Genomic DNA, 23,646 nt, shown 5'->3' with positions numbered 1-23,646 from the left:
ATGAGAGGGAAGCCGGTGCCAAGGACTTCTCTTGCGTTTTTAGCTTTAGCTAAGACTCTTCTTACCAGGATATAATTTCTTTACTGACACTTTTCTTGCCTATTTTTTAAATTGGAAGTTTAGATTTTAAAATGTTAAAAGTGAAAAAAAAAAAAAAAAAAAAGCGTTTTGGGGACATATTAAACACCCTTGTGATCGCCAAGAACCAACTGGGCCCATTGGGTCAATGCGACTGTAAAGATCTTTTTTTTTTTTCCGTAGATTCATGGTTCTTTTCAAGTTATTAGTGTGCAGTATGTCAATAGGAGTTTACATGTTTAATAAAAATATGTACTCTGCCGCAAGTGAATAGTGAAGATTTTTACTAAATATCTCTGTGAAAAAGCAATTGTTCTGGGGACAGTGAGTAGCTGATTTTTAAAACCTCCACCTGAATTAAAATGACACTGGGCTACCTTATGGACTTAGGCCCAGAGTCTCATTGGTATTTAGGCACCTAACTCTCATTAAAATCAATGGGAATTAGGCACCCAAATACCTTTGAGCATCTGGACCTTAGAGCCTGTTTCTGCACTCACTAAAGCAAATGGCAAAACTTCCCCTAGTTTCAACAGTGCAGAACTAGGTGTAATTATTGCAATTACAAAAATTAATGCTGTATTTGATGAAGAGTATAAAAAATACCCAAATCACCAGACATCCATTTATTTTTCTTCTCCTCTTGTCGAATAATGTCTGGAAAAAAGTGTAGACCAAATTCTGCTAAATATGTGAATTGTGTTCCCAAAGGGATTTTTTAAACCCTCCAAAAGGGGGTTGTCATAGAAATGGTACAGTTTCGGCTCACCAGTTGCAGTGCAAGGTCTGTGTATGTGGGCTTGTGTACATACACACATACTTATTCGGGACAAAATAGTTTGTTGATTTTGCATTTCTTATTTGCTAAAGCCCCAGATATCTTTTGCCACACAGTTATGGGTACTTGATCAGGGAACAGTATGAGCAGATTTGTTCATAGACCGGTTGTCCACCTTACAGCAACGCATTCACAGATGCTCTCTTTACTCACTGTATCTACTCTGTATATCATGCCTGGTTGTTTTGTGCCTACATAAATAAAAACATTGGCAACAATCATACAAGACTGTGTTTCCTTTGAGTAAAAGAAAATTGCAAAGTCATTTCATTAGATCTTCCTTTAAAAAACAAAACAAAACATGCACTTCACACGTTTACATTGGTTTACAATAAAAAAAGAAAAAAGTATACAGACATTTAAAAAAAGAGAGAGAGGAGTGGGTCTAACAATACTGATTCAAAACTGAAATGGAAGACAGTTTCTCCCTAGAACACTTTAGGGTTTTTGGAGTCCTTATTCCATAAAAGGAATATACTTGAAACACATCCCATTTAGGTGAGATGAGATTGCTAAAATACATACACAACTAAAAAATGAGTCACTTTTTATCTATTATCTCGTAAGGTTTTTTTTCCCCATGTCTATTGCATAACAGCAAGAAACTTGCTTTCTTCTGCAAGTGAGGTCAACAAAGAACTCATGTCCCCAATAGCCATGTTTGTTGTGCTCACAGGCATAGCTGGGAATGTAAGAGACGCTCGGGGAGTGGTGAGGCGTGAAGAATTGTGTGAGAGATTCTGAATGATACTCGGACTCAGGGCTCCTGAAATTAAGCTGGCATGGTCCCCATCATCTATGATAGCATCGAAATCAATCTGCACACCTTCTAGGCTGTTGCTGTCAATGCTGTCAACTGTGCTTGTCACTTGGTTAGCCCCTGGGGAAAGAAGCTCAGACGAGTTTGCAGTACCAGTCCCCTGCAGCAGGCAGTTAGCTTCCAAAATAGAGAAAGAACCTGTTTTCATGGCTTGCTGAGTAAAGCCCATGGGTTGGTCATATAACTGACCAGAGTAATTCTGCATATTAGAGCAGAACTGTTGTGATTGACCTTGCATCTCCATCTTAATGCCATTTACCCTGTATGTCTGGTTTGCATCGCTTATAAATCCTTGCTGTTGTGCCAGGTTGTTTCTCAGCATGTTTTGCCGTCTGTTGCCTCCATAGTTGGCACATGGCTGGTAACTCTTTGTCACCACCAAACCTGATTGCTGGTTTCCAATGTTGTGAGACATTGGTGGACAACTCTGTGGCCCTTGACAAAGGCTGATTTGTGAGGTAGGACTAACCTGCCCTAACATCATTTGATTGACTTGATTGACTCCCTGATAATGAATGCCTTCCCCTATTGGCTGATTTTGTGGGTATTCCTGTTCTATCGTATTTCTATTCTGCATCCCATTAGCTATACTGACAGACTGCTCACCTGGCACCATGGGATGGCCAAAGTTTTGTTGACTCTTGTTTATTAGCATGCTGTTGTTTCTCAACTTCTGCCCTTGAATCACTATGCCACAGGAACTGTCCATTGCCCCAGAAATCATTGGTTGTCTGGTGCTGCTTTCACCATATGGCTGTGCCTTATTTGCCTGCATGTTGAAAGGGTTACTGGTGGTGGTGTTGCTGATAATCATGTTCTGATGTAAACTGTAAGAGCTGTTGTTTTCCACAAGATGTTGATAGCCATTTTGTAGGGCCATACCATTTCTCTCCAGGTTCTGCTGCTGGACCATCATATTGTTATATAGTCCGAAAGCTCGAGTTTGCTGGCCTGCCGAGCGTGGACCACATTTCATTTTTGAAGGAGACAAGTCGGAACTTCCTGAGCTTACTTCATTCCACTGGATTGGCAGATCGCTTTTGTTTGCTTCAGAGCTGGTCTGTTGACTGTTTGGTGAAGGGACCTGGTGAAAGTTGTTGTTCCCTATCGCTGACCCATGATGCACTTTGTTATTGTCCAGGACATCGTTTGGCAAGTGGTCATACATGCCCTGGTTCTGGGAATTCAAATACTGAACCACATCGTCTGGCAGGAGATCCTCATCATTCAGACTACCATCCGCTTCCATTGTAGCGGCCTCCATGGTGACATTTTCACTGATACTCGGAGGACATGGGGAGTAGACGTTACGGAACAGGCCGCCATCAGAGCGGGTATAGTTCTGAAGAATAAAGTTTCGCTTTTCCATAGATGGAGGCAAAACAGGAGGGTTAAAGCTATTAAGACTGTTGAATCGCTGGACTCTAGGCAGAGAAAGGTTGTCAGAGACCATTCTTACTGGATCGCTGGCTCTCCTTGTCCCATTTCCCAGCACATCATGAGGCAGAAAATGCCTCCTGTTATAACTATTTGCCCCGCCATCACTACATCTACGAGGAGCATTTACTGGAGGCAGAGGAGATACTCCAGACTCCCTGCAATCACCCAACAACGCCATCCTTGTTTTGAGGCTCATCCTCTCCATGTTAGGCAGTGGAGTTGGTGGGGGTCCACCAGTAGCTGCTGCATATTTAGCTTTCAGCCTGTATTGCTGGGCTGGGGTGAGGCTGAGTAGGCTTGGCAGGCCATCACACTGACTCACTTCACTGGATCGCCTGGAGGCATCAGTCGAGATGGGGTCATAGGAGTCGGCGACACTCATGTTCTGAGGCCTTCCCTCAGCTTGGGAAGCATCACTGGATCTCCGACTGGAAAAGCAAGGTGAAATTCCAGAGGACCTACGGCTACTCAAGTAGGCGGAACTGATTGTGCTGGTGCTGCTGTCCCTCCTGTTCAGCATATTTAACACTGTGATGTCCATGCTTGAAATTTCATTTCTGTTGGGTAGAATAGTCATGGATCCTCCTAAACTGCAGCTGCTGCTTGACTGGATACCTGGTGGTAAAATTCACAGGTAAATGAATATTAATCAGGACCAACTGTAGAAAACACTTAGAGTCTGAGACAAGTAACAGGCATTTCAAGGAAATACCGATACGATTTTAGGAAGTCAAGACCGTTTTCTAATCACAAATAGGGCTAAATAGCACTCTTGTATAGGGGCTCACAGATTCAAGAACATCATTTCAATGTGAGCCCCAATACATTCTCAGTTGTCACCCATTGATGTAGTTCCATTGACTAAAATGGAGCTATTCTGATTGACACAGACTAGGGAAACGGGTTTCCCATACTCTTAAAAAAAGCTTTTTAGATTTTAGTAACTAATTGAACTGGCAATACTCACTTCCAGGAATATAAAATGTGGGATTACCAACTTCTACGAGTATAGTACAATTTCTAATTTAAATGGAAAATATATATATACTGTATTGAAAAATGTAGGGGTGTCTTACAGCTCCTAGGTAAGTAGAACTCCCACTGAATTTCATGAGTTGTACAGTCCGTGTAAGTCCTGAAACATCAAGCCCTAAGAGGACGCATTTAAAGAATGAAAGTACGATTAATCCAGTTATACATATCTCACCATTTCCTATGAGAGGTGGCAAGGTTGGGGCTTTTGAAGGTGGAATGGGATTCAGTCTTGGAAGCACTCCATTAACTTGTTTCAACCTTTCTAATTTGACTTGCTCCATCCATTTGGTCCCTGTCATGTTCCTCCTGGCCTGTAAGCCAAGTGCTGTGGTTGCGGTGGAAATGGTAGAGTCCATGATTGGGGTTTCATCAATGACACTGAGGTCTCCTACACTACCTCCACTGGTCAGATTAAGCTCGATCCCATGGTGGGAATAGTTGCTGATGGGGGACTGTTCGCTGCTGCATGTAGACTGACCACCAGGGCTTGGCTGAGATGTCTGTTGGAGTGAAATAAGAAATGAATGATCATTAGGATTAGGCAAAGAATGCTAATGAATTGATTTCAAATGTACCTCGTAAACAGACATTATTTCATATTGAGTCAAAGAAAAACAAATGAACCTAAAAGCTAAGTTTAAACAGATGACAATGATCTTTGATTAAAGGCTTTCTGGTACACAACTACTTGACTTTTAACCACACTGAAAACTATTGAGAACACCCTCCCCGCCCCCAGTGTTAAAATTCGTCTCAGCATTTTACTAACAGAGAATCCATTACATCTGTATTACGCTATTCATCTGAAAAGATCCCAGATCAATTAAATCACTTTACAGGTTTCAGATATGTCCTGTATCCAATTGCAGGATAAATTTTATTATTACTATTACTTGTATTATTGTGGTGCCTAGGACCCCCCAGTCATGGACCAAGACCACATTTAGATAATTTGAAAGTAATTACCCAAACTGGAATTTGACCAAGACACCGGGCTAATTTATAGTACTAGGTTTGCAAAAAACCACAACAACCCAACAACATTGGGCTTTTTAAAAAAAGTATACAGGCAAAGAATTTGAAGTGTTTGATAATATTCCAGAAGTACAGAAGCACTGCTACAAGCATTCTGAGGGTTTAAACTTTGGCATATAATAATGAGAAATGAACAAATTTCAATGTAAAAATATAACGTAATATCAGCTTTATCTCAGCACCCTTGGGACCACGATTTCTGACTGGCCACAGGTAGTAAGGACCTCAGCTTTATGTCCCATATGTGTAAAATGGATGCTGTTGTTCTAAAGTCAAGTCCTCTGTCACACTGCAGTGCAGGACTCTGAAAGCAGACAGAGCTCGGCATGCTTCAGCTGAGGGCAGACTCTGGTTTTAACGGTGTTAGATGGACATGACGATAGAATAAAACAACATATTTGCTCATTACAAGTTCTCTTTGCATTAATGACAAGAACAAAAGATCATATGGAAGACTCCAGCCACACTCAAATGTAACACCTTTTCAGTACTATGTCTGCACTGGAGCTGGATGTGTAATTTCCAGCTCCAGTAGATACACCTGTGCTAGCTCTGATTGAGGCAGCATGCTAAAAATAGAAGCACTGTTGCAGTGGTGAGTGTACCGGGACAGGCTAACCGCCTCAAGTGTGTACACATGTTTCACGCAGAATTGCACTTGGGGCAGCTAGCCTGTTGCAGCTACCACACCGCTATTTTTAGCATGCTAACTTGATGAGAGGTCGCACAGGTACATCAAACTGGGCTGGAAAATACACCTTCAGATCCAGTATAGATGTATCCTCACTGGGAAGATAGTTATCTACTGAATCAAAACTTTCACTTTTTTGGCGATATCCCAGACTTGTGGCACGATCACAGCCCAAGGTGATATTCTACAAGGGGCATTGACCTGCCACAACTCCATTTTCTCTTTTAAACAAACAGGTAAGACAAATGTTCCGAAATGTTTATTTTATTGTAGTGGTATTCTTGTGGCTATAAAATACAGGGTCTTTGAAGTACTCAAGAGCATCTTCCCTACAAGAATGAGAAAATTATTGGGGGGGGGGAGAAGAGAGGGAGAGAGCAAGAGAGAGAGAGAGAGAGAGGGATTCTTTAGGAGTAATACTTCATTATAGGATGCACCAGTTAGCTATTACAACCACAGATCTGTATGACATGCAAAATCATTTTGCTTCCAAGAACAGTCTCATAAACACGTATCTATTTTATTATTTTACTTTTAGGCTTTTGCATTTTCAGTCACCGCGTGATCTTTGTGCAAACTCTTGTCTAGGACGGCTCACTAGAACTTTTATAGTTATCAGTGATGTCTTTGAATTCTAACAAGAAAGTGAATAAAGAGATAGGCCTGTGCCAGAGTGGCAGCTTAGTGTGACTGTGATGAATACTTGAGTGTAATAATAATTTGAATTATTTCTAATGTCAATGATAATGATTGTATTTTATAAGTCCACTCGGAATGTGGTGCACTTCCAAATCTCCATCACTGCAGATCTGGTGAGGGCACTAAAGAATAAATGTTATCTGGGACCAGTGAGCTTGTACCCATTGTACAAGAGTTAATAAATAATAATAATAATAATTAATAAAGAATGCTAATGGTCGGAAGCCTGTTCTTGTAGCCACACAAACTGGTAGAAGTAGAGAAAATGATCATGGGAATGTATCTCTATAGATATGTATATACATAAATATGATAATATACAATCAAATACACCTGAAACTATTTCACCGATGTGATCTAGCTATTTCACATGCCAAGTGTTTTGGAAAATGTACATTACACATCTTTGGGAATGTGTCTGATGGAATGCTTCTTATTAAATAAAAGAATGATTTGACAAGAAGCAAAAGACTAAAAAAAGAAAAAATGTTGCAATGAAAAAAGCCAGAGAAGTTTAAATCCCCTCACCTTATTACCCACTGTCCTTAGGAAGTTAGAACAAGACATTTAAGCGCATTAGACAGAAGAAACATTGGATTAGTAGAAAAACAAGGGACATGTCTTAACTCATATAGCAATGAAAACCAAGAAAAGAAGGCCAGCTAAATTACATTTTAATCACCTATTTGTAGAGCTGATTTACAGTGGGAAATATTCAATACCATTCATAAAAAACTAACTTGTTTTAAGGCCCAATCCTGCAAAGCTTTACTCATGTTAGTGCCTCTTACTCAACTAGTTTCATTAACAGCAATGGACTTCTCACCTAAGTAAAAGTGGCAGGAATGGCTTGGGCCCGCAGAGCCTAATGTAATAACTACTAATGTCAACAGACGACTGCCTTTTGACTACATTGGGAGTTACACTGGACCCTTGGATTATTATTAACTGAAAACTACTACCTAATTAGGGTTTGAAGTGGTAAGCTTAGTCATGGAGTAACTCCTACCCTGGTAGGTATTGAAGCTACTAAGCAGAGTTAGGATTATGTGAGTAGCTTTTTATTCCCCAATGGATGGGCGTGAAGATATTGTGAATCCAGATACGGCAGAGAATGAGTTAACTTCTTTATCTAGTTCTATCCCCCTTGAGAGAAGGTTGCACTAGACATAGTTACTTAGAGAAAATATTTCATTATTTAATAGATCTAGTAAAAAATGAAAACACTAAAACATTTACTCAAAATTACAAAATTATTTTTGTTCCACTTGTTTAAAAAACTCAAACCCTCGTCCCCCGCCCCAACACCTCTTCCTTTATTTGAATTTTTTCACACTCATTTTTATTGCAATTTTTATTTTCCATTTTTTTTCTGTTTTGTTCCTCACTCTTTTGATCTTGTTTTCCCATTTTCTCCCACTTTTTATTTTTTCTATTTTGCCTTTGGAAGGGGGCAGGGAAAACAGATAAGCAATAAACTAAAAACCAGAAAAAAAGCAAAATTTCTTGTTTTTCTATTTAGTTCAAAAATTGAAAATAAAAAAAAAATCTGTGAAAACTTTCAGTTTGGAAAAAAGGCAATTTTCGATGAAACCATTTTTTTGTTTGAAAAATGTGTATCAATATTTAATAGCTCCTGAACTTGGAGGGCTTACATCTATCAAACCACACCTCCATTTTGGCTGATCCAATCCTGTGATTGCAGTGAACAACAATAATAATAATAATGAATAATAAATACCTAGCTCTTAAACTGTGCTTTTCAAAAATAGATAATGAATTGCGAGGGGAAAGCAGGAATAAACCATGGACACAAAATAGTGGGGGCAGATAACTATGGGGCCATGTTGTTCTTCCGATAAGAAGGTCTGGTTTGAAAACTAGAGCCACAGAGCTTGTCTACACAAACAATTAGACCATGGGAAGCTGTGGGCGTGAATCTACCCCACACTAGCCTGCTGCAGTGTAACTGCCCACATGCTGCCCACGTGCATCCCTCTGCTATGCACTAGCAATCTGTGAGAGCACTTTGACCCAATCCTCTTTGAAATGGGGCTATCCCAAAGCACATTAATGAACTGTCAATGTGCACCCAGAAGAGTGCTCATGGACAGCTAGTCCACATCAGACTAGTGAGGGGACGATTCACACCCCGGCTTGCCACAGTCTCATTGTTCATGTAGACAAGTCCGATCAGTAAGACCATGATCTTGCACTGTAATCTACACAAGCAAACTGCTGTATCCATGTGGAGCCCCTTGATTTTTCTGTGCAACAGTCAGTCTGCGCAGATCACAATGAAGGTCTGGGAAATAAATGATGGCATTTATTATTGATTCATCTCTCCTCCCATAAGCCAAGAAAATAATTCCCCATCATTAGTTAACATGTAAAGGGAAGGAAAGTTAAAAATCATATAATATTCCAAAGGTCCCATTAAAGGAAAATCCTGGTGGAACCTTAACTATTGAGACATTTTAAGTATGCCCATAATATTGCATCTATAGGCAATTGGCTTTTATAGTGAATTCTGTAGAGTATCAGTTAATAAGACACCAATACTATACATCAGGAATCATGATTTTATATCTAAATCTGTTCACGTTTTTCTCCACACATACAGACTTACAAATATATTCATCATGAAGATGATGCTTAGCATTCATCATAGGTCACTTTAAACCTACAAAGCACTGAACAAACATGAATTAAGGCAGTGCTCCTGCAAACCCCTGGGATAGAGAGTAGTGCTTAGGACTACTCACCATCCCAGAGACCGCCAGTAAGCTGTATGCTTGGAACTAAGAGCCTGCAGAACAGGTTCTTAAGAAAACGATCCTGCTGCCATTGAAGTTAATCACAAACTTCCTGTTGACTTCAAAAGAAGCAGCAATGGCCCCTAAACTATAAACACATGTTGTATTTCTGTAGTACTGGCTAGTCTTTTACACATACTATCCTGATTTTCAAGGGTGAGGAATCTGCAAAGCTCCCACTGACTTCTGTAGATTTTTGAGTGCTCAGCATTACTGAAAATCATGGTCACTGTTTACATAGTAATTATTTACCTGCATCATGTGTAACTGGTTAAATGTAGACTTTGGGCCAGATCCTCTGCTAGCATAAATTGGCATAATTTGGATGGCTGGGCAGGAGATGCTCATGGTGCCTTAAGGACTTCTTAATTCTAAGGGTGTATGTATACACAGAAGCATGGAAAAGTGTACTATACTTAGCCTGCAATGCTAACAAACACTGGCCTACAAGGACCAGATCCTCAAAGGTATTTAAATGCCTAATTCCCATTGATAGCTTTGAGATGCTGAGCCCAAGTGTTCTGGTTTATTAGTTGGTAGGTGTCAACTGGTCTCGCGAAACAGTGCCTACTTCTTATAGAGTTGGGGACGTTTTTATTAAAGGATTAAAATACTACAGGAAATTAATCGCACAAACCTATATGAAAGCAAAATGAAGAATTCACAATTAAACACCGAGGAAATGTGAAAGTTCAGTTTGAACACACAACTTTGGCTCTGCCCCCTTGCACGCATATATTTGGTATTACTTGTGGATTCATAATCAAATATCTTAGATAAATGTGTACCTAAGATTGTAGAGAAAAAATGTTTCATGCTTTCAGATAGAATATGCAATCACATAATTAAAGACTATGGCCTACATCTTCAAGAGTGACTAGTGATTTTAGGTGCCTCAGTTTTAGGGTGCTTTGAGAGACCTTAAAGGAGTCAGATTTTCAGTGCTTAGCATTTTCTGAAAATCAGGCGACTTTAAAGTGCTGTTTGTTACTGTTTTTAAAACCACTTAAAATATGTGATTTTGTAAAAAAACAAGTAGTGCACTGGAGTTTATTAACAAGTAATGATAATAGAGAGGAAGAAACAAAGAAGCACAGTATGTTGCATACCATTGGTTTTTCTGACTTGACAGCTTTCACTTGGAGGCATTCTTCCCGCTTTGAGGTAGTGTTGCTGAGGTCCTTTTGCTCGCCAGTTGCACCCTGAGTCTGCTGGCCTGGTGATCTGGATTGAGAATGACTGCCTGGGTCTCTTGGTGGTGGAGGCCTGGGATGAATATCTCCACGCTGCTTCTTGGTAACATGTGCCTCGGGGCCATGCACAGTCTTCACGTGTTTCCGGAGAGAACTGGGGTCTGTGTAGCGCTTTGTGCAGCCTGGTATCTTGCAAACATATGGTTTCTGCCAGATCAGGTGGGAAGAAAGGCTGAGGTTAGATTTGGTTTCCTTGTAGGATTCCTAAGAGTTCCTTTGAGCGCAGTAAGTGTAACAATTATACCCTTCCACAGTGAATGCATTAACAAAGTGATGACATTGTGAAACTGTCTCAGCATTGACCACACCTAATAAAATCTATTCCTCTTCCTTGGTTTTGAAGGGAGCACAATGCACATTATGCTACATATGTAACAAAGGAAGAACCTCGGCAGATCCTCAGCTGGAGTAAATTGCCATAGCTCCATTGAAGTCAACAAAGCTACAACAATGTAGCTTCAGCTCCAGCTGAAGATCGACTCCATGGGATTTACCGTATTGGATCAGATCACTGGTTTATCTAATTCTGCATCCTGCCTCTGGGTGGTCCAGTACCTAATGCTTGAAATTCAGAGAAAAGCAAAATCCTTCTATGATGCACTGGACCAGTTACTGAGGGGGGAATTCATACATCACCCCCTACAGGCCATCAGTTTAAATGCCTAAGCATGGGATTTGATGACCACCATCATTCTGATCCAGCATAACTATAACTATTATTCGAGGTCATAAATTTATCAGCTCTTCTTTAAATCCAGTGAAGTCAATCTTTAAATCCAGCTGAGAGTCTGGTTCTATAGCATCAGTGCACTTCATTGTGAAATACATTTCTGGTAAGATTTGGGGTTTATTTGTTTGCTCGCTTTTGTTGTTGCATGGTCACCAATGCAAGAAAGTGATGTTCTATCAATGATGATAACTAAATTTAGTGATTCACTGTTGAATGTGAAACCTAGAGCTTCAAAAACGGAGCAAAGCGTCCAGATCAAAACCCCACCTTGTTTGTGCCTTATATCGATGGACAAATTGATTCCAACAAAGTATGAACCAACCCAAAGTTTAGATCAGGTATTGGACAGGTTTAGGCAAATCTCCTACCCTTTGCTTTTTGTAATAATTTACAAAATCCACCATCATGTATCAGCAAGTCTAGAAGTTTTCAGAACACATGCATCCAGGTTTAACCTGAATATGGAGCTGTGCAATGCTGTCTGGGTCATCTGTGACCCACAGATGTTATAGAGACTGCAAAATTTGAAGAGAATGCCAGCCCTAGTGACTTGCTGTGATGGATGTGGTGGGAAATCACCAAAGAAAGATGAGCTTGTTTTGGAAATGGAGGGAGATTGTGAGAGAAGAGGAACCACAGGTTCCAGGCCATGCAATCAGCCAGGATGCTAATTTCTCTACAAGGCCTAGCGGGGAGCAGACTGAGGAGAAGGGAAGAATGAGGTTTAGGGAAGAATCTAGTTGAAAGGGAAAGAGAGAACGAAACGTGGAACAGAGGGGTAGGGAGAAGAACTCAGAAGTTTGGACAAGCCATGCCCCCTCGAGATTCTTCCATATTTACCAACAGCAGCTGAAGAAGCTAAATCCCAATCCTGCTGCAGCTCTAGCAAGATGCTAAACCCCCCTTAGCTCCCATTCACTTTGTGGGTAGTCAAGGGTGCTCGGCAATGTATAGGATCAGACTCCAAATAAACTCCTGGCAGAGATGACGATGTTCCTGACTAGCCAGCAGATGTCACTATAGAACAACAATAGGAGGCTTAAAACTCTCCTTGGGAGCTGAGTGTCCCCTCCACTTCAGGGAGCGAGAAAATTATTACTGGATTACAGCCCTTTCACTGGTTACCACACAAAGTCTCCATAAAATCACCCAGCCAGTCCCCCTCTTTGATTCTTGATAAAATGACAAGGAGCCTCTTTAGATCACCATGCTGTTAAAATGATTTACTGTTGTTAACTTACCTATTTCATGTTTCTTGAGGATTTTTGTGTCTGCCTTCCACAATACATTCTTTTGACAGCAGTATGTCTGTGGGCAGCCAGGTCCCTTTCACTGCCTGCGTGCTTGCTTACCTCATTGGAATGAGTCCTGTTTTGGTGCTTGGCCCGATCGGAGGCATTAGAGAATGCTTTGTTGCAGCCCTCATGCTCACACACATATGGTTTCTCTCCAGTGTGAGATCTCAAGTGGGTTTTCAAGTTTTCTAGTCTGGAGTAGGCCTTTGTACAACCTTCAAACTGGAGACAACATGCACATAGGGATTATTCTACACACTTGGACTAGCAGAAAAATTAAACCAATAAAAAAAACCAGACATCTCAAAGACTAGAAGCTTTCCAAATCCTATGTGATGGAGGGTTTCTTTTCTTTCATTTAAATATGGCACAATTCCACAATAAAGTATTTCCAGCACCATGTAAAACAGCTATTATAAGAGAAGAAAACCTGCATGGTAACAATATGTTCATGTTTGTTTTAACATTAAAATCCATTACACAGTCACTAATATTTTTGGGTCAGCACTAGGATCCAGATACTCCTCAGTGTGGGAAAGTGATTTTAAGCACACATGCAAATGCCTCTGCGTTATTTAACAATGTGCTATTTTAGGGATTCATCAGATGGTTTAGTGGACGAACCGGGTTTAATTTTGCCCTATCTTGTACCTTCTGTAGTCTCAGCCATACAAAGCGGAGAGATCATGTTACCATGCTGATGTGGTGCTGTTTGCACAAACATTCTGCACAGGTCTAAAACAGCTCTGCAAAAGGCAAGGCAGTGGAGAATCAGTCCTATAGTGCTCTCCAAGTGATCCTATCCACCCTGGGATAGCCTGGAACTCAGAGTTATTTACTCACAGTGCATTTGTGTGGCTTTTCCCCTGTGTGTCTCCTCATGTGTACCACCAACATATACTGGGCTTTGAACGGCTTCTGCTCCCGGGAACAATCCAGCCATCGGCACACAAACTCCTTCTTCTCTCCGTGTATATGATCATTGTTTATATGCTACATAGGTACAAAACAATATTACAGTTTAACTCCTGGATGATCTGGTGGTTCCTTCTGGCCTTAAGCTGTATGATTCTCTGGCTTCTGTTTAAGACATTATTTTTTTTTATTAAATATTCATATTATGATAGTGCCCAGGAACCCCAGAACAAAAAGACAGTCCCTGCTGCAAAGAGTTTACAATCTAAGTAAATTAAAGGCCCCATGCAAAGCCCATTAAAGTCAACGAGAGGCTTTCCACTGACCTCAACAGGCCCATGGCATACAAAGATATTAAGTTGATCATGGGTTTATTGACATTTTACTCAGGACTCAATTTACCTTACTCATGTTGAGTAATACTTACTCACACCAATGAAGTCTCATTTACATGCTACTCTCTGTGAGTAAGGGTTGCAAAATCAGGCCCTTATTGAATTTATGCTAATGTAAGTTTTTCATACATTTTTTTTCAGGGAATATGTCCTCCAAATAAAAAAGGCAATATAACTGATTCATTGAATTTCAAACCACCCATTCTGACTCCCTCCATATTTCCAGCATTTTCTTAAAAGTGGGTGTATTTATTTCATGTATGCCTGGAAAACATTACTCACTGCAATGATAAAAAAAAAACAAAAAACAAACAAAAAAACCCTAATCTAACTGGAGTTCATGCCAACCCAGACTTCTTTTGTCTTTTTGTAATGTAGTTTGTCCCTTGTTAAATAGCTTGTCTCAAAGGCTAAGACTTAAATAGGGCCCTCCAAAACACCTGTGCAGCTGTCACTATGATCAGTGGGATATGTGTGAGGTGTCCAAAGGCAGAATTTGGTTCTATGACTTTTGCTCTTTCCAAAAGGTAACTTGTGCTGTTCCACTCAGTAAAGTAACACATTTAAGTACATGCTTACATTTTCATTATGTGCGTGGATGGGCTCCTGAATCAGGATCCACAACATAAAATCGAATTTAGAAAAAGATTAATTGTTCAAATTCTTTGCTCACCTTTAAGAAAAAACACCCTAGACCGGGAGTTTCAAAGAGGCCTAATGGAATGAATTTCAATGGGATTTGGTTGCCTAACTCTACTGAACTTTCTTTGAAAATCCCAGCCTTCATATACTTTGTCATTACAGTTTCTCAATTGTTTTTGCAGGCTTCCTAAACAGTCATCATTTCCTAGCTTTACCACTCGGTGGCCTCCTGCCTCAGAAAATGCAATTCTTTCTGTTAAGGTAAAAATATAAAAACTATTTCCAGAGTTTCAACTTGATCTTAGTACCGAGATGAAATCAGTATCTGCTCCATAAGTAGCTCACAGAAGAGTCAGACATACAGAAAGCCAGTAGTTCATACTGGAGCACAAAAAGATAACCCTAATCTTTTTAAAGTCCTGAAAACGATCAGAAAACCAAATAAAATCACTTATGTTCACAATTATACAGTATCCCCATGGCAAACAGATGTGAGTTTCCTATAAAAGAGGACCGTTCTTTTTCTGTTTTCTAAGCTTTATTGCCATTTCTTAAAAGTTATGATGGTGCACACAGCATCTGAACAGAACAGATGTGCTGGACAATGTACAACATTTAATCTTTCAACGTTTATGTTTCAAATACATATCTCTGTCGTCCATTCATATTACATGAGCCTATACCAAAAAAGTACAGATGGTCAGTGTTTTGAAACCGAATCAGAACAGTACAGAGAGGTTTATGTGCACTGTTATTTCCTGAAAGAAAAAAAAAGTGACTGTACAAAACTCACTGGCCGAAACTCATAACTATTGGCCAACTCTTCCAGTAAATAAAATGGTGCATGAGCTGGATAAAGCTACATGGGATACAAACTAAGAAGTGGTGAATGTTACACAAATTGCATTCCATCTGATTTAAATAGGGACTGGCAGTTAATTTTGTTCTTGTTTCAACTACAACAGCATCATTTTACCTACACAGTCAGGCAGTGTGCAAAACTTGTTAGCTTTGCCTACCCAGAAATTATAAAATCTTACTTTTTCCTCTTCGGCAGTACAACTAAGATTCTCACCCAGGCCCTCGTCACCTCCCATCCTCATTAATGTAACCAGTTCTCACTGGCCTCCCTAAAATTCACTCCATCCCACCAATCCATGCAAAATGCAGCCACTAAAACCACCTTCCTAGTGATTTGACTGTCATTCCCCTCTTAACATCCCTCCACTGGCTCCCCCCTTCTCCACAACATCAAGTGTCTTGTGATTGCCTTCAGAGCATTGTATAACTCTGCTCCTCCCTATTTATCTGCCAGTCTCTCTTATCCTATCACTCCTTTCCAATCCTCTCCACTCTTCCCACAGTCATCTTTACTTTCGTCCATGTTATCTCAATGAATTGAATGTCCTCTCTAAGCTGGTCTGCAAAGCCCTTGTTCTCATTGAAATCCTCCATCTTCAGGGAAGGCCTAGAAGAAACTGGCTGACAAAATCAAGTACTAATCTGCTTCATTTATTTTACTCTTGAATGAGCTTCTCTGGGAGGAAGGGGTGGAAAGTTGCCAGGGAGAGGTGTAAAGACACTGGAATAGAAGCTGGGCATTGGTGGAGGAGAAAGAGGAGACGGATGAACTGGGTAATGAGAATGTAATGTGCTAAGCCCCCATAATAAAACATACACAGTTGCAGAACACAACAAAACACTTAGCCAATAAGATTGATGGCCTTCATCACTTTGGGTCAGATTCTGATACTATTACTCAGACTGAAGTGTACCTCACTCTGGGAGCAGCTCACTGATATAGAGAGAGACAGGCAGAATTAAATAAAATGTCTATCGATTTTTATTGGGCTTTTAATTATTATTCAGCAGTATATACATGTATGTGTGTAACTCACACATTGAAAAACATGCTACAAATAGAATTAATGATCTTGCAGACAACTGCTATGTAAAATGTTCATTAGTTTGTGAACTTCACTATTCAGGTTCTTTCACTCTGATAATTACCTTTGGATTTTGCATGGCGTTTTTGATTCCTTGGTCACCACTATGAGAACAAATGAATAGTTTTTAGCTTTACGCTCTGGCATAAGAGTATTATGCAAAGCAGAAGCTTTGGTACAGTACAATAAGGATTTATGGGGTTTCAATTTATAATCTGTTTGTAACCTTATTACACCCATGAAATGTCACATTCCAGGGACTAGATCAGAAGGATTTTTTTTTCCTGGTGAAATTGAATTTTAATGCAGTAGTCCTAGTGTCTTATGGGTGTGAAAAGACTGTTCTTTTAATTTTTGTCTGTTATAGGCCCGATCTTTTAAGTCTTACTCATGTTATTAATCCTTACTAAGGCCAACAGGCTCGTGCAAGCCAATAAGCCTACTCCCCATAGTAAGGATTACTCACATAAGGCTCTGCTGGAACAGGCTCTATATTATTAAAAGCTTCTCATCTGAAAACTGAAGCTCTCTTAAGAATAGAGCATTCCACACAATGTCCCTCTCACACAAGCATGATAGAACCTCCCTTCAAAAAATAAGGCCCATTAATAGAATGCTGTTCACCTTCATGCCAATTGAATGTTAATCAACAGAGTTAAATTAGTTCTAGCCTATTTTCTTTGGTTTAAAGGGTGCTGCTATGCTGAGCATATAACATTTCTGCAAAAATACTGTGACACAGAGGGAGAGATATAGGGCAACACACAATGCAGGGTAGCAATTTGCAACTCCACTAAAATCACGGCTGAATCTGGCCCATCCTCTCTACTGGAATGCTCAAAAGGATTAGAGACCGCAGGCATGATTTGGAGTTGCCCTAGAAGCCAAAGTAGCCTATGATCACGTCCGACCGGCAATAAATAAAAGCATAAAAGATAGCCTAAAATGTGGAGGCAATGCAGGTTTCATAAGCCGCACTTGCTGCTTTGCACCACAGCAGAAAATGCACGGCTACATTTGAGGTAGGAACTTCCAAAAGATTTTTTTGTTTAATTTCCCCCTTCTGTGTGTTTTCTATAGAAAGGGAGCACATAGGGATATCCTGACTGACTACTTGGTGCCTATTAGTCATTCATATATAAACAAAGGCCAAAGAGTAGCAAGAGAGACTATCCTGTGACACTGGAAGGATGATTCAGGAACCACAGAGAAGGAATAGATAGATCTAATTTAGGATGCATTGGCTAATAAAGTATGGTTTGGAGGATAAAACAGAACAGTGTGAAGAAAAATCTAAGTTTATTTCATACACTTGAATACCTTATGCAATATATTTAACAAGAAAACCAGAAATAAAAGGCATTACTTGCATGCAATGTGGCTAAGTTAATGGTGCTGTGGAAAACATAACATTAGCATTTCCAGTAAGTTTTTTTAAAAAAACAAACAAACTATGTAACTTAAATTTTGCACTAACTAAGGTTTTGCCAATTTTTTCCCCAGCACTTGGAAAGAACAAGTGAAAGCTAACAGTCCCCACTAAATGCATGGATTTAAAAGCAGTACAGACAGTTCGGCCACTTTATCGGGCAATCTCCCCACGCCAAGTGCACAGGTCCACAAGGCTGGAAAAGACACAAAACTGCTGCGGTTACTCGGCATGAGACGGAGGGTAAGCCACGGTGAGCTGGTGCAGTGGGACAGCCTCTAACCATGGTATACTCTGCAGCTGCACGGAGGGGAAGGTTGAGAGTTCACAAATTGCACAGAGCCAACTTTCCAAGTCTTAGCGTAAGGGGCGTCTGTAGCACAGATTTGAGGACAACAATACAAACTGGAGTCACCAATGAATAGAGCAGAATAGCTGTGTGGCGGGGTTGGAAAGGAATTAATTGCCCCCAACCTGTGGGTGCTCCATGTAAAGCCCCTTTACTAAGGTTTTTGCACAAGGGATGAAGATTTGGCCTTAAGTCCATGTGCAATTAAATTGCTTCAACTATCAAATATACAAGGGGCATCTGCGATATGAACCCCTGCACTGATATCAAGCTATCAAATCTGTTTATCTAAGGTACTAGCTACCAGTACCGAAATAGCTGAGCAGCTCACAATCTTTAATATGCTTAGCCTCACAACACCCCTGTGAGGTAAGGAAGTATTAGTATCCCCGTGTCACAGATGGGGAACTGAGGCACAGAGAGGGTAAGTAACTTCCTTAGATGGCTAAGTGGATTCAAAAAGGGCATTGCCCTTCTAGAGATGTGACCATGCAGCACTTACGCAAGTGCCCATTCTTGTTTCCTCCTCAGAGGTTGAGTCCATGACTCATCACTACTCCCCGCTGCCATATTAGGCAGTCAAGCAACGAGGAGATGACATCAGAGTGGCTGCTCCTCCACAACATCTCATTACAGGATGGCAGGCCTCCTCCCTGACAACTGGTGAGAGATAGAACGAACCACATAGATGGAAGACACCTCTGAAAAGGAGCCAGGATGTAGAGATGGGCCTACCAGACCACAGATATCCCCCCACAACGGAAATCACAGAGGGAGGCAAAAATTGTGTGTATGTGGGATCAGCCCTTGCTACCACAACTGCACCCAGGGTAGAATTTTTATAAATGATCCCATCGGTAAAATCTAGCCCCTCCCTTTCCTCTCCAACCCTTGCAGCAGTTCTGCAGGGGACACTGCATTCCTTAAAATTGAGGTCTCCATCTCCCACCAATTGTAGAAGTTCTTCATCACTTGCCTGGAAAGCAAGTGTGGATCCTCCCTGTCCTTTTTCTATCACACTGGAAAGCCTGAGGAGCAGTCAGGCCCTGAACAGCCAAGGTAAGCAGCAACAAGAAGCCAACATCTCCTTCACTGCTATATAAAGATGAGTAAGTATTTGACCCAGGTCCTTAAGGTGGCATAAGCACTTAAGCCATTTTTAGTCATTAAGATGGAAGAAGCACATAAGCTGCTTTAAGTCCTTATGGTGGTATAAGCTTTTAAGCCACTTTTAAGTTCTTAAAGCCAAATACAGCCTATTGCCATACATTGAAAAGTGTGATCTTAGATACATGCCTGTCCAGAAGTTCCAATTAGCGGTGTTCCAAAGTATGGCAATTTTTTTTCTTTTTAGAGTGAAAAACATTTCCCAGGTGCTCAGAATTTTAAAATTACTGGAGCAATTTGCTCAGTACATTTAATTTAAAAAAAAATCAAATAATTACATAAAGCTTCATTCAAAAAGGTGGCTCTTTCAGAAACTTATCAGCATGTGAAAACCAGGAGGTATCATTTAAACCACTCTATAGACTTGAACACCATATGGTATCTGTACAAGTGATGCCACAGTAATACATACACTAAACAGCATAGATGTTTATACAGTAAGTTCACATAGGGTAGGGTACACATAGGTATTTAGGCATTTGAAATCAATGGGAGACAGGCATCTAAGTACTTGGATGAATCCTACCCATGGCTGTCAACCCTCTACAACAAGACAAAAAGAGTCAGCTCAACTGGAATTCTGGTTAATTTAAAGTCAGGTGCCCATGTCAACGTTTTATTAGTCTCTGTCATTAATGTTAGTCTTCCTGATTCCCACCTTAGTTCCTTGAGGAGAGAACAGCCAGTGAAGAGTGGAGGGAGGAGAAAGATCCAAATTAGAAACCCAAGTGGAATGAGAAATAATGATGAGTTATAACCAATCAAGAAGGCCAACAGAATTAAATGGAAGCGGATTCAGATGCACATGCAGAGTGGGAGGGACAGCAAGCAGGTATGCCCTTCAAACAGTTGAATGGTCAGGAGATGAGGAGAGAAGGTAGAAATAGGAAATGCTGGATGATAGGAAAAGCAATGGAAAGCAGGAATTGAAGAGAGAGGGCTGGGAATGAGATGATGCAACAGTTAGAAGTTAAAGTAGTAGGGGGAAGACTCAGGGAACTCACAGGGAACAGAGGAGAAAGCAGCAGTAGAAAGAAACACACTGGAGATCAGGAAGGGTCTGTGTGTGCTGCAAAGTCCACTAAACAAAGAGAAACAAAGGAGGAGGGAGAAGGAAAGTGGACACAGTCATGTGAGAAGACTATACACTGGCACTGTTAGTGCCCCAGTCTCAGTTTAACCACAGAGGCACTATCAATACTTTAATCTAGCACTAAAAGAGATTAAAAAAGATGATTTTAGTCACACCACTAAGCTTTACACAAGTGTTAAGTAAAGCTGATTTACCTCAGTGAAGTTCCCCTTCCCCCTTGTGCAGTATGCTGGGGACTGGTTGGTTGCCATCCTGTCCCCAGTGGTGGCTGCATTCGAGTGGTGCCTATGCTTGTAAAATGCATTGGGCTAGGCACCATGAGCTAGATTGTGCCCAGCCTGGCAAAGGTGTGCAAGGGAGGAAACAGGGTAAAAGAAGCCCTCTTCTTCCCTCCCGTTTGCCCCCATTGTCCTCTGCACAGGTGCAAGCCTGGTTCTAATTCTTGCCCCACCCCAACCCCCCAAGCACAAATACTATGCAAATCTATTCTCCCTCCAAAACGACTGGAAGGGATAAGGGACACAGCTCCCCACATCCCATCAGACAATAGTGCTGATCCCAGGTGCATATCGGTAAGTACGCAGCAGTCTGTCAAGGTGTGGGGGGTCTCAGTGGTTGCTTTATGCTTCAGGAGGCATAGTGACGGAAAGACAGAATTCCTCCACAAGCTTCTTCTTGGGCAGCTTCACTCTTCAATGCCCTCTACCATGGCACAAGACAACCACAGCCTTTTATTATTGTTTAACACCTGTAGTACAATGGAGTCCGTTGGCCACAATGCCAGTCAGGGCCCCACAAGAAACAAGGAACACAGGGCTTGGATAGGGGAGGAGGAAGCTGTCAAATACAAGCCATTTTAACGTACATTTGCATTTTGCGATGGTCATTCTAAATAGACAAACTAAGAGTCAATTATTCCCAACGCCCATTCTCCTGAGCCATCGTGAACTGGAGGATTTGTAATTGTTGCCACAGCAGAAATGGGTCTTGAGTAGTATTGTTATCGACATGCAAACTCTTGTTATTAAACAGGAACATGTTATATAATAATGTAAAAGACACATCCCAGCAGGGCTGTTTTCTTCTTGCCTGTGTTTCTGCTGTTAACATAGATCTGATTATTTTTCTTCACTTTCCTGTAATAACAAAAAGCATTCTCAATTTTGTAAGTTAAAAATGTTTCCTATTTGCTAATCTGTGTGGGGGCGATTCTGCTCCAAAATTTAAAGCATTTTCTTCTGTTCTCTATCAGTCAATTCTGCAGTTGTCTTTGTTGCCCATCAATAGGTTAAACATATCCAGCTTGTATGTTTAAATGCTAAAGACAGAGAAGTCCCCAAGGATACGTCAATCGTTGGCCCATGTACAAAGAAAATACTGTATTTTGCTCTGAAGAGCTCTCTGTGGCAATTTAAGCACAGTGAGACAGACACAATATCCTGGAGAGAGCAAAACCTGCCTTATTACATTCCTGACCCAAGAGAAAGGATCTGCCCTTAGGATATAAAGAGAGTCGGGGGGGGGGGGGGGGGGGGAAGGAGAGAGAGAAAAGTTACCTAATCCTAAAAATAAAGACAGTAGTTCATAATACAGCATGTCCTTTCTTTTAATCTCTGATATTGTAGTTATACAGTATGTATAGGACACAGCATGGATGAGGCATACATATTTTGCTGTTTAGGCCGAAGAGGGATTCCTTGAGACTGCATTTGAGGTTCCTGTGTTTTTATATAGGCGTTGGGATTTTAGGGAGGGGGTAACATGATATTATAAGGATTCTTTCCCAATAAGATCACATCTTGTTCTTGTTACATTTGACATACCTTCATTCACATATAGAATATGCCAAGTCTGCTAACAGCAAAATGTTGCTCAGTAAAGGTGGTGTTTTACAATTCTTCCTTGACTTCCTGTGCAAGTCCAGGCAGACATAAAGCAATGGGCAAAAACTGTGTTTTTACTTCTTAATATCAAAGGTTTACGGAGCGAGCATCTGCCATAATCTCTGCAACAACTGGTATGGGTGTTAATCATTTTACGGCTATATAAAAGCGACTTTAATGGGTTCTCAGTTTTGTTTCTCCTCTGATGTTCCCTCACATGACATAATCTAAAACTGAAGTGCCATCTCTCAGGGAAGAGTGTTACGTTCTTACATTATTAACTGGGAGGCTAATAGAGGCAGCTGACATTTTAAGGCATTCAGACTCTCTTTTCTTTTTATTTCTGGAAAGAATTTTACAATATACTTAGAAACTCCTGTGAGAGATAAGCCAGGCCAATCCCTTTTGTACTGAAGTTTATATTGTATGTGCGTGAGTCTAAGAAGAGGGTCAGAGCTTCCATATTTTGTGAAGCTGAACAGAATGCTCTGCCACCACCCCATCCCCCATAGCCTAGTTTGGGGATCTTCTGGATATGAGGCTAAAGTCCATCTATTTGAATGGGCACTGTCCGAGAACGGAAAGTGGGGCTTTCTGTCTAGTGGGAAGTGTGATGAGGGTGTTGAAGCTCCATTTGGCTACCACATGACTGGGGGTATGTTGGGAAAAAGTCCGGCTGCTTTGGCATAAAATTTTCCCATTTTCAGACATGACTTAGTCACTTAGAAGGCTAAATTCCTTTGATATGGAATGAGATGTAGGCTCCCAAGGGTCTAAATAGCTTTTGAAAATGGGGTTTAGGCTCCTAAGTCATTTAGGCATTATTGAAAATTTTACCTTTGGTCAATTTTAACAATCTTCTGTTCTTCAGTCTATTAGATGTGTCTCAGGGTGCCCCGAGCATTGGATGGTCTCTCTTTGGTGTGGAGTGCGTATAATAAATAACAGGTAAGTCATCAATTCAGAATGCCTTGAGCATAACCCAAGAATCACTAGACATACTAGTGAAAAGAAAGGGGACCATGTGGAGGTGGTCTCTAAACCCTCTACCAGTGAAGGATGACTCCAGGCTGGCCCAAACAGGCTAGCACTGGGAA

The 23,646-nt window shown here is 40.8% G+C and overlaps 1 protein-coding gene across 7 annotated transcripts in view; it reads right to left on the bottom strand.

Annotated features, from left to right (window-relative positions):
• Window positions 1-260: 260 nt before the first annotated feature.
• Window positions 261-23,646, bottom strand: part of GLI3 (GLI family zinc finger 3) — a 242,973-nt gene continuing 219,587 nt past the window's right edge. For all 7 annotated transcript variants that reach the window (XM_043540549.1, XM_043540552.1, XM_043540551.1 and 4 more), the window contains 5 exons: window positions 13,574-13,723; window positions 12,788-12,952; window positions 10,562-10,852; window positions 4,384-4,711; window positions 261-3,791 (listed from right to left, as the gene is read on the bottom strand). In XM_043540549.1, the coding sequence (XP_043396484.1) occupies window positions 1,501-3,791; window positions 4,384-4,711; window positions 10,562-10,852; window positions 12,788-12,952; window positions 13,574-13,723 (3,225 nt within the window). In that variant the 3' untranslated portion in view covers window positions 261-1,500. The remainder of the gene's footprint in view (window positions 3,792-4,383; window positions 4,712-10,561; window positions 10,853-12,787; window positions 12,953-13,573; window positions 13,724-23,646) is intronic.

This window comes from Chelonia mydas, chromosome 2 (genome assembly GCF_015237465.2).
Source record: "Chelonia mydas isolate rCheMyd1 chromosome 2, rCheMyd1.pri.v2, whole genome shotgun sequence".
Classification (NCBI taxonomy): Eukaryota; Metazoa; Chordata; order Testudines; family Cheloniidae; genus Chelonia; species Chelonia mydas.
This window is presented reverse-complemented; position numbering and strand designations above follow the sequence as displayed.